This window comes from Protomyctophum bolini (assembly GCF_963924005.1).
Source record: "Protomyctophum bolini genome assembly, chromosome: 17".
In the NCBI taxonomy this organism is placed as follows: domain Eukaryota; kingdom Metazoa; phylum Chordata; class Actinopteri; order Myctophiformes; family Myctophidae; genus Protomyctophum; species Protomyctophum bolini.
In genome coordinates, this window is record NC_137878.1 from 12,064,259 (window position 1) to 12,079,527 (window position 15,269).

Genomic DNA, 15,269 nt, shown 5'->3' on the forward strand with positions numbered 1-15,269 from the left:
CCATGTTTGTTCACACACACACACACACACACACACACACACACACGCAAGCACGCACACTTTTGCACAAAGCACACACGCCCGCGAGTGCCCGTGCAAATCTAAGAGGGAGAATTTCCATGACTTAATCTCTATAAAAAACGAATCAGTCAAAGTGAGTCCATCTGGACTCAGTAACAACACAGCTAACCAGAACAGAACCACAGCGGCTCTGTTCTGTCCCGTCTTTGTTTCTAAATGTTCTCAAATTCAAACCAAACTTTTTTTTCAGCCGCGGCGCCGATATAGCCAAAATGGTCGAGGTGCGTCAGTGCCACACCTGACAAAGTGAGTCCCCGATTCCATTCCCAAGCTGGGCGGACCTTGATTGGCTGCATGTCCCCCCCCCCCCCCCCCCCCGACTCTCTCACTCCCTGTTTCCGGTCTCTCTCTACACTAGGACGATGATCAATATCGGCAAGAAAAGCATTAAGAAATAACTACATTTCAGTCAGAAGCTGACACTAGGATTGGGCTATAGGGCCTATAGAGCCTATAGACGCCCAGTACATGATTCCCAATGCATTTTTCCCATAGACATTTCAAAAGGTATTTATTTAAAGGCGGTTACGCCGCGGACAAAGCCAACTCGAGTCGTGACAACTCATGACAACAAACCCAATATTTTGGACCAAACAGATAATTACAAAGAAGAAAAACAACAAAAAAAGTGTTGTAACCTGCCATCGTTTTCTTCTTTCTAATTATTTGTTCGGCCCAAAAATGTGTGTTTGTTGTCATGATTTGTCACGACAAGAGTTGGCTTTGTCCACGGCCTAAACGTCTTTAAATAAATACTGACAATAGACAAATGTCTATGAGGAAAATGAACGGAGAATCATTTCCTGGGCCCTGGTAGGGGGCGGGACTACGACGCCCTATAGGACTCTCTAAAATCGGGATCGGCATCGGACCCAAAAACCTGTTCTTACCAGAGTAAGACCGTCTGTGAGGCGTTTCTGCAAAACAACTATCAGATGATTCCGTGTGTCAGACAGAACCCTGTTGTCTGCTGTGAGGAGCTACTTGTTCTCTCTGCTTTCCTTCTCGAATTGCATGAAAACAAACAGGAATGTAAGAACTCGACGTCGAATTATAATATGTTTGGGGCGACCATGCAGCTATAGCTAAATCGTTAGAGAGCGTACTAAACCACATGGGCTCTGAATGCCTGACAGAGAGTCCAGGGACCATTTGCTGTATCAGTCAGTATAAAGTCTCAAAGAAAGCCCCCCATAAATGGCTAAGAAACGCACACTTGGTCATGCTCCAAAGAAATAAGCTGGGTTTATTACCAATGGTTTATTACTAAATTACTAATAGAGTGATAATAAAGCCTTCATCTTTTGGAGCATGACCCAGTGCGTGCACATTCCATTCATCATTGATTGATTTGCTTCTGCCCTGCATCTGGCACTTACAATATTTGATGAGCGTGCTTTACAACTTGTTTGTCTGTCCAACAATAACCTTCAACCCTCAGATGCTGTAGCGAGGAGACATACGGATAGATACTGTATGAGCAGACACTTCTGCCTTCAGAACACAGAAGTTAACCTGAAATTAACCACTTATGTAGGGGAAATAGCCATTTGTATATCTGCTACATTTGCTATTTTCGAAGATTTGAGAAAATTGTAGAAAGCACATTTTAACATTTTGACATGCACAAAACAAGTACATCAGGTTGAAAGTGGTTAACCACTTGAAAGTTTAACCTATAAAGCGTCGCAGTCCCGCCCCCTTTGATGACGACGCCAGGCCCAGGAAATGGTTTCCAATGCATTTGTCCCATAGACATTTCAAAACGTATTTATTTAAAGACCTTATAAGCGTCGTACGAAGCCAACTCTTGTCGTGACAAATCATGACAACAAACACAATATTTTGGACCAAACTAATAATTACAAAGAAGAAAAACAAAAGAAAGTGTTGTAACCTGCCGTTTTCTTCTTCTTTCTAATTCTTTGTTCAGCCCGAAAAAAATTGTTTGTTGTCATGATTTGTCAAGAGTTGGCTTTGTCCACGTCTTTAAATAAATACTTTCTGAAAAGTCTATGAGGAAAATTAACGGGGATTTATTTTCCGGGTCTCTCGAGGGGGCGGGACTGCGACGCTCTATTGTTGAACACAGCTGAAAAAAAGGTGTATATTGGTGGAAAAGAACGGACCAAGTACAGAGCCAAATCTACTACGAATAGAGGGTTTACGAGGTTAATTTATCCTCCGTTGCACGACTGCAAGTGACAACACTGTCTGGTACTAGACTTTAGAGTGTAAAAGTGGTTCAACAGACGGACATTGCCGTGCTCCAGGCCAGTGACAGGATGGTGTGTAAAATGTTATCTAAGGGTTGTGTAAAGATTTGGCAGCTGCACTTCTTTATTCAGATATAAAAAAAACCTTATATAACAGCTTGGCACAGCTGGCGCTGATGGAGAGAGAGAGAGAGGGGGTGGGGGTGGGTTTTATACATTGTGAACACTTGTGAAATGGGACATTCTGTATGTTGAGTACTTTTACTTTTAGCCCTTTAAGTATATCAATGCCAATATTTGTTGTACTTTTTCTTTTTGTACATAACGGACTTAATTTCACTTGTAAAGGAGTGTTTCTACATTTACTTTTAAGTAAAACGTTTGAGTACTTTTTCCACCAGTCTGTGTGTGTGCGTGTGTTTGTGTGCGTGAGTGTGTGCGTGAGTGTGTGTGTGAGTGTGAGCGCGCGTGTGCGTGCGTGCGCGTCCGTGCGTGTGTTGTGTAATGTGTTTAAGTTATGGGGCTCCAGCAGCGTATGTACCAGGCAGGTCTGGGTCTGTTTCACCACTTGGAACAGGGCAAACTATTTGATGATGAAACTTTCAACATGTTCACATTCACTTAAGTTGGGACAGCCAGGGAAAACTATTTGGACACATTTGTAGCGTAGCTGCATGTAGATCTGCTACTTTTGCTATTTTTAAAATAAATGCTGAAAAGTAACAGTTTTGGACATCGAAGAGAGACGAAGAGATGTTTTTCCGAAAACTTACTGTAGGTAGGATTTAGAAGAGAAACAGCCTCTGGTCCTCTAAAAGGGTGCTGTGTGTGCGTGTGTATGTGTGTGTGCGTGCATGCGTGTGCACGTGTGTTTGTGTGTGTGCGTGCATGCGTGTGCACACGTGTGTGTTTGTGTTTTACCGGAGGAGGCTTGGCCACCACGCAGCATCCTATCTTGTGCCAGAACTCGCTCATCGCCAGCCCGCGCGTCTCCAGTGCTCGGCTGCTCTCTGCCGCCGCCCTGCAGCCGGGACGAGGACCTGCTCCCTGGGTGAAGTTCTGGGGCATCCAGAAAAATGGTACGCTTCCAAACTATAAAAATATTATAGAAAAATATATCTATTAAGATAATAGAATTTCCTGGGGGGGAGGGGGGTTTGGAAATGTGCCGTCAAGACTGGATTCTTCCGATGTGCATTCAGCTGGAAACAAAAAATATAGATCCACAAAGATGGAGTCAGGTGAAGAGAACACTTCCAAATGGAGGAGACATCCACATGCGAGCTGCAGAGAAACGACGTCACACTGTAATCCCCACAGGCCTGTCGGCGGTCGGTCACAGAGCTGGCGCTGGGCAACGTCTCTTCAAATGGTCTCCAAGGGCAAAAAGGAAGGCCGTTGAACTCAAGATCAAACTGACCTCAGTTCAGATACAAAAAAGCCCTCCGAGATAGAAAATCTCTCACAGCTTTGTCTTCCAATCTGACGGTGTCCAGTCAAAAAATTAGGTACACATAAATATATGAAATATGAAAAGCGTTATGATATAAAAGTGTTTCTGTTCCAGGCGGTGGTGTCCGAGGTGTCCTGTAATGTCCACTCCACACGCAGACGGTGCTGTCCTGGAGACACAGAGAGAGACATGTTAGTATTACATTTTCTACATGTTTCTGTATCAGTGGTTCTCAATATTTCATATCAAGGACCCCAAAGATTATAATGTAATATGCCCCCGACCCCCATATGTTATCCCTGCAGGGACCCCCGCAGAAGCAAAGATTTGAGTTAAAATGTCCACTCTGTAATGATATATATTCAAAGATTTGAGGCACATTTTCACGATTAAAAAAAAATAGCAGACCTACAAGTTCATAGCGTGGCACTGGGTGCCGCGCTATGAGCTTGTAGATCTGATATTTATGAATAGCTAAAGTATAACATAATGCTTTAAAACACCAAAAAGGGGTTCCCGCCCAGAAATGGTTAATGACTGCCCATGCAATAGGTAGGCAGCGATGCTCATGTAGCAGATGAGCTTCTCTTATCCAGAGCAAATTGCAAAGTTCAAGATCAGAGTGAACAGTTTAAAACCCGAGTCAACACACACAACGGGGTAAATGATCACGTAAATAGAGTATACTTAAAACAATGAAAAGTGGGTCATCATGACTGAAATAACAAGATCACGGATATACGAGCGGACAAAATGAGTTCTCTCAGGAGGGTGGGCTTCCCCTGCTACCTAAAATAACATCCAGGACATAATGTGAACAAGTGATTAAGAGGATTATTGCCGTAAATAAAAAAAGATCAGCCTTAAAGCAGCTATAACGTGAATTTGAACGTGAACAGTTTTTTCATATTTAATATCATATTGTCTACGTCCCTCAAACTTATTTCTAATGGTTTGAGCCTCAATCACCACTCTGATATAACCAGTCCATGGCATTTCTCTTTTTTTTTGCTTCTGAAGTGGCAGTGGACAGCGGCTTTTTCTCACCTGATAGGGGGAGAAAAGTATTATATATACTTTATTGAAAATTATTCAGGGTTTTACAATGTATACATATTACGCCGGACGTAGCGCGTGGAAGCCAAGGAACACGTTATTCCGACCAGTTCCTTTACCCTCCATCAGGCGCCCCGGCTGGCCAGGGGGAGGCAGTTTAGAGACCAGGATCATTGCATGTTTTTTGTGAGGGTACCTACTACCTAACCTAGGGGACACGGGGAGAACTCCACACAGAAAGGCCCTTTCTCCAGCACCACCTCATGCAGGTATGGGCACTGATGACGCGGAGGAGAGGAGAGAACACGCCGCCAGCGCCCCAGTGGGAATGGAACCCAGGACCTTCTAGCTGTGAGGCGACAGCACTACCGACTGTGTCCCTCACTCTCTGAGTGAGTCTGCAGTAGTTCAGCTAAGCTCTCTGTTCCCCTCATTTGCATTCTCTCTCTCTCTCTCTCTCTCTCTCCAGTATAAAGAGGAATGTTGTTATCCAGTTTAAACATCGCGCGCACACACACACACACACACACACAACTGTAAACAGGACTTTGATCACTGGACTGTACTTTCTCCTATTTACCACTGGCATGTGTGTGCGCGTGTGCATGTGTGTGTGCTCGTGCGCATGCATGCGTTTGCGTGCGTGCGTGTGCAAATGAGAGGGAGACTTTGTCCTTTACATGTTTTTAAAAGCCTGTGAATGTGTGTGTGTGTGTGTTGCAGTGTTACTGTGGCATCCAACCCACACTCTGATTAAACATCCCATAATAACACATGCACTTATACTGTATACACACCCTTAGGCTGTGTGTGTGTTTAAGACATTGAGGAAACACTGAGGAATGTGTGTGTGTGTGTGTGTGTGTGTGTGTGTGTGTGTGTGTGTGTGTGTGTGTGTGTGTGTGTGTGTGTGTGTGTGTGTATGACTGTGTGTGTGTGTGTGTGTGTGTGTGTGTGTTGTTGCAACACAGCAGTATACACGTTAAGTATTTCACTTTCTCACACAGCATCACACCGATCACTGTTACACACACACACACACACACACACACTAAACACTGGGTGTGGTCCAAGCTAGGTGGACTCACCGCGCAGTCACACACACAAACACAAACACACACACACACACACACACACACACACACACACACACACACACACACACACACACACACACTCTTCATTTATAGTCAGTAGAGGGTTTACATATACAGTTCCTGGGAGACGCATGTTGTAATGTACTGTAGATTCAACTTTTGTTTGATGTTTGATGTTAATGCAACCGCACGCACGCACGCGCACACACACACACACACACACACACACACACGCGCAAGCAAGCAACAAGTTGCTACAAGGGGGTATGATGATGTACGTATGTCATCTGCATCACTGATTACAACAACCAATCGGTATTTGCTTGTACAGACAGACAGACAGACAGACAGACAGACAGACAGACAGACAGACAGACAGACTAGGAAAATAAATACTTGCACTTGTAGAAAAAGGTTACAAAAGTATTGGTTTTCAGTACAAAAATGGCTCAACAAATACATGATGGAAGTTAATCGACTTTCAAGTACATTGGCTATCATTTATAATAAGAGTAATAAGGAGTGTAAGTTAGAGAGAAAGATATTAGAGCGGACTATTTACGAGCACTTACAGGCGGTACAGTGGTATGGTGTTCCAAAAGGAAAAGGAGACCAACAAAACACTAACTAACCAATAACAAGAGGACAACCTATAACTTAAGCCTAATGAACTCCTTCCCGAAGGGAGCTACAACTAAACAAAAGGTAGGTAACCAACAGAAGATAATAACGAATGGCTGGAGTAAGATAAATGATGTTGTCACGTCACAGTTCAGAGTAAGACACTGATATTTATAAGAGACGCACAGAGGCCTGCAGTTCCTCTGCTAGTCACATGACCGGCTTTGGCCAATGGGGTTACCGTTGATCCAGCCCTCACGTACTGTAGCTTCTACCGGTTCTCGCGAGAGATGGCAAGTGAGAAGGGACATCTCAGTCTGTAGCTGGGATAAGCACCATAGATATATATATAAGAAAGCTATATATATATATATATAGAAATCTCACTACTCGTGCTCTGGCCAATGGAGAGCGACGTTGCTACGTGGTGGCCATCTTACCTCGGGGCAGCATAACATTGTGTCTATGGGGCATGTACTTTTAAATAACCAGAACATTGTGTCTATGGCGCATGTACTTTTAAATAACCAGAACATTGTGTCTATGGCGCATGTACTTTTAAATAACCAGAACTTGCTCAATTTTCAAACGGTTTGGTTTGTTATAAATACTTTTATATGACGTTGATATAAATAAATAAATTAAGCAGATACGCGTCCAGAATCATAGCCACGTTGACAACGTTTGTAATAAACCAATCCGTTTGTAAATCCGTCAAGATTTGAGGGAGTTATGACTGTTTTAGTTTGAGCTGCCATAGAACATACTGTATACTGTAAAGTCCCGAAGCAAGATGGCCGCCAGGTGAACTACGTCAGAGACACCGCCTTGAGCCATCTAGCCTTTATATATGTCTATGCACAGTAAACACAACAAACCACGACACCTTAAGACACATTGGTAGATCTAGCCCACCCCAATGTGTCTGTAATATATATACTACTATATATTATATTACCCTATTTTTACTAGTGTTAACATAAGTAAAACATAGGCTAACGTACTATAAAAGACAGTATAATATGACTTAACATCCAACGTGACACTCTTATGTATGAAACTGCTGTGGCGTTTAATCCTTGCTTCAAGCTTTCTTATAAGGGCTAACAGATCGGCCATGTTTGCATGAAGTATAAACCGAGCATGATCATCACTGTGTTGTTTTAAAACTTGTGTTCTCACGTTCATGCATGCCTATCTCTATCTCTTCATGTGATGTGTTCTCCTCAGAATGTGTCAGAATAAAATACTGTCACACAGAGAGAGAGAGAGAGAGAGAGAGAGAGAGAGAGAGAGAGAGAGAGAGTCTGGAGTGCGTCCAGCACTCCAGTTCCAGCATCATCTGATACAGCAGGAATGTTTTGATGGTGCTTCAGAGTGCTGTTGTAAACTCCAGAATGGAACCAAACATGGAGATGGTGTTTTACATCTGCCCTTAAACTACGCAAAAGTACGCATTATGTTTCTATTGAATTTGAGGCGTTGCCTGCTTGCCTGCCTGCTGTGTGTCTGTATGTCTGTCTGATTGCCTGACTGCGTGAGTGCGTGTCTGTCTGTCTGTCAATTACATTTTTATTAAAGTGTCAAATCACTAGTTGTCTCAGGAACTTGAATGTAGAGCAGAGAAGCAGATCCCACGCTGAGCGAGCAATCTTGCGTCTGTCTGTCTGTATGTCTGCCTGATTCTCTGATGATTCCAAAGATAGCACACTAATGACTATACTGCTCTCATGACACAGAGAGAGAGAGAGAGAGAGAGAGAGAGAGAGAGAGAGAGAGAGAGAGAGAGAGAGAGAGAGAGAGAGAGAGAGAGACACACAGACAGACAGACAGACATACTGTACACAGAATGATGAAGGGAGAGAGAGAGAGAGAGAGAGAGAGAGAGACACACACACACACACACACAGAGTGACAGAGAGACAGAGAGAGAGAGTGCACACAGGTTTGTAGGAGTGTGTGCATTCAATTGATTCAATTCAAGTGTTAACATCAATTGGTTCAAAGTGTGTGTGTGTGTGTGTGTGTGTGTGTGTGTGCGTGCGCGCGGTTAAACATCAACAGGATCTCTGTCTAACGGTCGTTCAGATGGGGATCTAAGGACATCCAGCATGATGTCATCAAGCATGAGCCAGAGGGACACAAACGCCAACTAAACATATCCCACGTCAACACGACGTCACCCATAAGGACCCGTGGCAGGTTCAGACTCAACATGATCACTGATTCATTAATCAGATGAGTTACACACTCTCATAGACACACACACACACACACACACACACACACACACACACACACAACACCAGCATTGTTGGTGAAACCACAATGTGTGACTCCGCTCGATCGTTTAGGACAACATCCTGTCAACGAGACCGAAAAGTCACAGGTTTGAAACCCACACAGCAATCAAAGAGGTTGATAACACTCGCCTGGACTTCAAGCTCATATAGTGAGAAGAAAAATAAATACTAATTAAACTCTACAGAACATTTCCTTATCCTACCGGGACCTTGAGGTTTTCTGTTCCAAAAATGCTAAAAACCCCTGACTTGTAGAACTATTGAGTCATATAAAGCGAATGGTTAGAACACTGCTGTACATGACCGCTGCTAAATGTAAATAGTCTGACTAACTGTGAGCTTTGGACGGCAAAGTGCCCAGTTTTACACGCAGAACTAACCACTCCACTTCCTGTTCTCCCTCTCTGTGGAGTTTGTAGAGCTTTAAGTTAAGTGCTCTCCACATAACACAACACCAGGCAGGACTACAGCAACACGCACTGTTTACATCTCTGTTTTGACGCAAACATCCTGAAAGTATTCATTCACAGAGAGATGGCACATTTGTGGGTCCGATGCCAGTCCTCGACCTCCGATTACTGATGTTTTTGAGCCATTTTTGAGTGAATGAATGAATATAATTTAAAAAAAGCAATATCAATTCTAATCGATTTTGAAAAACGTATTGATTTTTTTTAAATAGGCCTAGAAAACTGTGAAACAGCAGCAAAATCTACAAGCTTATGCTTGTAGATCTGCTATTCCTGAAAATGTTTGATAACTTTCACCTACTGCGGCATAATGGACAAAGAAAAGCAAAGTTACTATGTTTACCCAGGGTAACTGGACTAAGCTCAAGAACTTGTTTACAGCCAGGCCCTGCTCATAGAACAGGTGCTCATAGAACAATGCCTTGCTCAAGGGCACTTCAGCGGTGGTAATTTTAACGTGCCGGTCCGGGGATACGAACTAGCGATCTTCCGGTATCAAGACCGCTCCGCAAACCGTTCGGCCACCGCTGCCCCTCAAAGAAGGTTTAAAACGCAGGACACATCGACTGCATAATTGCCGACACCGATGTCATCAAAGAAGTCAGGTAGGCCTACAGTATATCGGACAAATATTTTCCTGAGAGAAAGACTAGGTCGGTAGAGCCAGATGAATAGATAGATGGACTGGGTGGTCAGGAGGTGGAGAGGAGAAGAGAGGTGCTCATTCAGTGGCGTGTTGGTCCGTTTAGGTGGAAGGTCTACTGGTCTAGTGAACAACGGCTCTCTTTCATGATGCACTCAAACATGTGGGCCGTTAGGAGAGCAGAAAGAAGAGAAAAAAAACTTTTAACCGCCGACATGCGCTCGGAAAGATCTGGTCAGTCATGTTGGTGAAAAGTGTCAACGGACGACGTCTTGGGGTTGGGTTTAATTTGTCAGCGACTGTTTCCAACGCCGGCAGAGAGGAGGGGAAATACGGTGGAATCAACCGACACAACTGCATGAACCAAATGAACCCAAAAAACCACAATGACTCAACATCTCTCGAGTCTGACCTCCATTAATACCATCACCTCCCACAGAGAGAGAGAGAGAGAGAGAGAGAGAGAGAGAGAGAGAGAGAGAGATTGAGTTTTCAGGGACAAAGTGAGTGTTTAACAGAGGGTCAAAAGGTCACGTGTTCATCTGTACACTGCAGCAGGATGAGGTAAGGTCTCTGGGTGAGCAGCAACCTCCGGTCACACAACACTACACAGTCACACACTGGCAAACAATACCTGGCTGCCATGCCTGGTACAGACAGACAGACAGGAAGAGAAAGAGACAGAGACAGAGACAGAGTGAACAAGAGAAATATTCTAAGCAGGTAATGTCACTCTTTAAGTACACTTAAAGAGTGTACCGACGACCGACGTCACACTGATGGCTGAGTCAGGGACCCCCCCCACCACACACACACACACACACACACGTACGTCACAAACAACGCACGTCATGCACACTCAGTCAGGACCATGTTAGAACGTGTTGATCCACTTTAAGGTTCCATCCACATGCATGTATAAATCTGCGGTTCTCAACTTTTTCCTATCAAGGACCTGCCAAATTAATATATATTTATTTTGTATTAATACTCTGCGCCAAGAACCTCCATAAACAAAATTCACATCTTTTAGGGGGGGAAATACCTGTTCTACATGCTCACAACAACTCGATTTAGCTGGGGACCCCCTGGAACACCCTCAAGGCCCCCTGAGGCTCCCCCGGACCCCACTTTGAAAACCAGTAACCAGCCTGAGAAAGCATGTTCAATAAACTGACGTCACCGCGGCAACAGCAGCAAAATCCAGGATTTTGAGTGCGGTTGCTTAGCGACAAAACAGTTCCCCCGGGAGATAAGAAATGAGTCACTTAAACCTTTAGTTGTCTGGAGTCCAGACAACTAAAGGTTGGAGCTTACATCAAGCTGTGATGAGGATGTATGAGTAGTAATAAATAGCGCTGCTGCTGTCGGCTAGAAACCTTGTATCTGCATTTTAATGTTTTTAAATTAACGTCGTACAAGAGCCCAAAGTATAAGCTAAAATAGCCAATCCACAAGCTCACTCACAGGTCGCAATTTGACGCGTCGTAAACTTGTAGGTCTGCTATTTCCACAGTTTAATGTTAAAAGTGCTTCTGACAAATATATTGGAATCATTGGAACACACATGGTCCCCCACACCACACACACACACACGTTGTGAAAAAGGAAGGAAGGACATACAAGGTTTCCAACCGACAGCGACCATAATTATACCAGTATTTCCCTGTTTTCATCACCACCACCCTCTTGTCAAACCACTGACTCCAGGCCTGCCCGAGTCCAAAAACCTCCCCCTAAAATGGATCCAAGCCTTTAATTTGGATGGTTGGGTCCACACAGTACAGTACAGCCCCCATTCCTTATACTGTACTTTAGCACGAGGACAGCAGACCTACAAGCTCACAACGCGTCACGAACGCAACGCGCTGTGAGCTTGTAGGTCTGCTGTCCTCTGCGACGCGCAGGGCATAAATTAGGCCCCACTGCTGCCTTTGGCCTGCCGGGTGAGTCAGTGAGGAGAAGAAGACCTGCATGGACGCACACTGGGGAGGAAGACACAGCGCTATATTTAGAAAACATGGTTTCCTTAAGTGTTGAGTTCAGCCTGACATTGTTTCCTGGCATTGCGTTGATGCCTGAGCAGTGAAAAATGGAACAAACATGTTCCATTTTTCACACGTTTTCTCCCTGGCTGGATACTGTCATTACTATGTGTACACCGGTACTAATAGTGTATTACTGTATACACATAATACCGTTGTTGGTTTTGTTACACAAAGCCTGTACACTCAAGACACTGCCCACGCTGCATGCCACCCTTAGATCTCCATGTATATGGAGCTGACCTGTTCTGACATTCCGTATATTGATCTGACCTCATCAAACCCTGTACACTGTCCATATTATGGCCAGTACAGAATTCATTCCATAATGTTGATCTGACCGCCAAATGCCAAAGTGCCAGCGCTCGCCCAGCAGTCTGCTGTCACCCATGGGCGAATGTGTGCACGCAAGGTCGCTTCTCGCCCTGCAGGTGTCTTACTGGTTTAAATACAATTAAAATATTTTTGGCATCTGCCATGATTGATTGACATAAAAAACTGTTTTCAAAAGTGTTGCGCACAAACGTCAGTTACAAACGGTTATATACAAAACATTCCCATTCCAAGTGTGTTTCTCTTATATGTGATGCCAGCGCCGCTATTCCAAAGCCCCCCGAGGTACAAATAAGTGTGGGCTACCCACAGTAGCCTATATATCATGAACGCAACATCCATTCACACAGAAATTGGTATCGCTTGTTGAGGGGCTTCTAGCGCATGCACGCCTCACGATTGACACAGCCCTCCTGGGTATAGGCAATCCTGCCTGGCGGAGATCTGCACTCTGAGGAGCACACTAGTCTACAGATGCTATAACATTGTGTACATGATCTACATAGCTACTACATAGTACACACTAGGCTACTATTCTGTACAGTTTAGTTACAGTAGGCTACAGTAAAAACAACCATGTGTCAGTCAGAGATACAAATGGATACGCTGTAGCCTATTTTACTGTAGCTTTCATGCATACACAGCAGGCAGCACACAAACGGAGCTTTATTGGTTTCTGTGGTTTCCTGTAATAAGTTATCTGAATACATCTGTCAGGCACATGTATAACATCATGTTACGTTCAAGTTTACCCCATGATTTTCATCATAAACAGTAAACACCACTACGTGTCTTCAACTACACAGTACACTTTAGTAAACTATTTTGACACAATTAAGTCACTTCATTGTTTTCATTTCATCTTGTAATTCAGATTAGTAATGTAACGTGCATAAAGTTAAACCTCATGCATTATATATTCTCCTTGGCTTAGTACCACATACGATGTCGCTTTTCGGTATACAAATTAGTTTTTCCTCATTCAACCAAACTCACCTATAGTCGCGGTCGTTCACCCCTTTTCTTTTGGATCCACCCGCAAAAGGCAAGGCAAATAATAACAAAACGGACACTGGACTCAGTCTTGTCTGTCCTGCGTGTTTTGAGGTGTGGTTCGTCAATCAGGAAATTCTTCTCTTTTAAAAATGATTTTTCCCCACCTCCTTTACCCACCCGACTGTAGTGGCCGGGTGGAGTTATGCTGTCAAACAGCTCCCCCCTCTGACAAAGCCAACACACTGCACGTTGGAAGGATGTGTAATGTATCTGTTAAATTCCAATCTGAGAACCAATAAGCAAATAAAGGAGAATCAGTGCCCTCTTTTCCTTTGAATTGACGTGAGTCAACAGTCTGTCTCTAGAGAGAGACTACGGTAGTTAATAGGCATAGTCTTTCCACCAGTTAAATACCATATAAGGGTAAGGATATTAACATACTGTAAGCTTTACATCAAGCTAGGCCGACTACAGCTCTGCTCAACATAGCTTAAAAATATGGTATGGGGTCAGAGTTCTTACAGAGTAAACGAGGTCTAGACGTTGAGTGAATCTTGCATTATGTAAGATTATACTGACTAGTTGTTGCTTTTTACCAAGTAAAATAAAACAATAAGCAGTTAAGTAGCTATATTACACCTGCTTGGGGTGTGTGATGGAGATAATTCACTTCAGTTTCCACAGTCTTGTGTCTCATTAGCAGCATTGTTTCACTGCCAACTCCACTCGACGGAGTAATGTTACATTATGAGATCTTATCTGTTTATTTAACTTTTTTGTTGCTTGTGTGTGCTCGTAACAAACCATCCATCCATTGTCAACCGCTTATCCAGAGTCAGGTCACGGGGCAACAGCTCCAGCAGAGTTCCAGACTTCCCTCTCCAATGCAACATTAGTAACTTCATCCTGGTGGATCCTGTATCTGGGTTCAGACATTTTAGAAATACAGTTTTAAAGAGGAAACATGTCTCTTCTTATTTTGAAATTAACAAAGCTAAAGATCGGGCCACAATAGGAGTTATTAAATAGACCCACGAGTCACGAAACGACAGCATTGAAAACATCCAGCATACGAGGTCAGCCAATTAGAGGCAGTGGGAAGACATTGGGAAGTGAGGAAGAGAGAATTTCAGAGATGCCAAAATTAAAAAAATATATTACTTAACAGCTATGCCGATTAACGCTACTTCACACACGTAGGTCTCCTACTGCTACTTAATGCACTCAAGCAACGCCGCAGATGTCCGTGAAGTGAACAGACAGTGGTACAGCTGTGTCCTATGGAGCGTGGATTAACTTTCAAGGGACCTAAACTGGCTCCTTTCCAAGCGAAGAAGCAGCGACTCTACTCTCAGTCTCTCTAGAGTGACTGAACTTCTCACCCTATCTCTAAGGGAGATGAGCTGGCACAAAAAGAACAGTAGAGGGAGCCACATTTTACAATAAATGCGCCGTCTCTGTGTGTACAACTGTACATACTTGTGTATGTCTGAAATCCACTTTACTCGGGAAACGTTCGCCCCACCAAGTGTAGTGCCCAGCCTTGAGTCGCTCAGATACACGGTTGTCCAGAACCAGGTTCTGCCAGTGGACCTAATGAGCCTAAGTCCCCACACCTGTCCAATTTCCAGGTTCTGCCTGAACCAATTGATTGCCATGGCAACCCCAGACTACACCTGCTGAATTCCCCACACCTGCCATTTGATTACTTTGTCTACAAATGCTTACCACTAAAAGGGCTTTCAGAATAACAACATGCTTTGTCCTGTATTAAACACAAAAGAATATGACTAAAACTAAATCAAAATGATGATGAGTTTGAGTGAAGGGGGAAGAGGATTAGTGCCAATAAATATGAAAACCACTGTTATCCTATAATGAAACGTCATTCATTTTGGCCAGTTTGATGAGGGACAATTGGAAACTGCCTGGTGTTGTATTTATATAGCACCTTC

General features: G+C 43.7%; 1 protein-coding gene across 1 annotated transcript in view; it reads right to left on the reverse strand.

The window, feature by feature from the left end:
• Nucleotides 1–13,438, reverse strand: part of cdc42se1 (CDC42 small effector 1) — a 24,729-nt gene extending 11,291 nt beyond the window's left edge. The window contains exons 1-2 of the mRNA XM_080788209.1: nt 13,315–13,438; nt 3,219–3,919 (exon numbers count right to left, since the gene is read on the reverse strand). Of these exons, the coding sequence (XP_080644335.1) occupies nt 3,219–3,365 (147 nt within the window). The 5' untranslated portion in view covers nt 3,366–3,919; nt 13,315–13,438. The remainder of the gene's footprint in view (nt 1–3,218; nt 3,920–13,314) is intronic.
• Between the last annotated feature and the right edge of the window lie 1,831 nt (nt 13,439–15,269).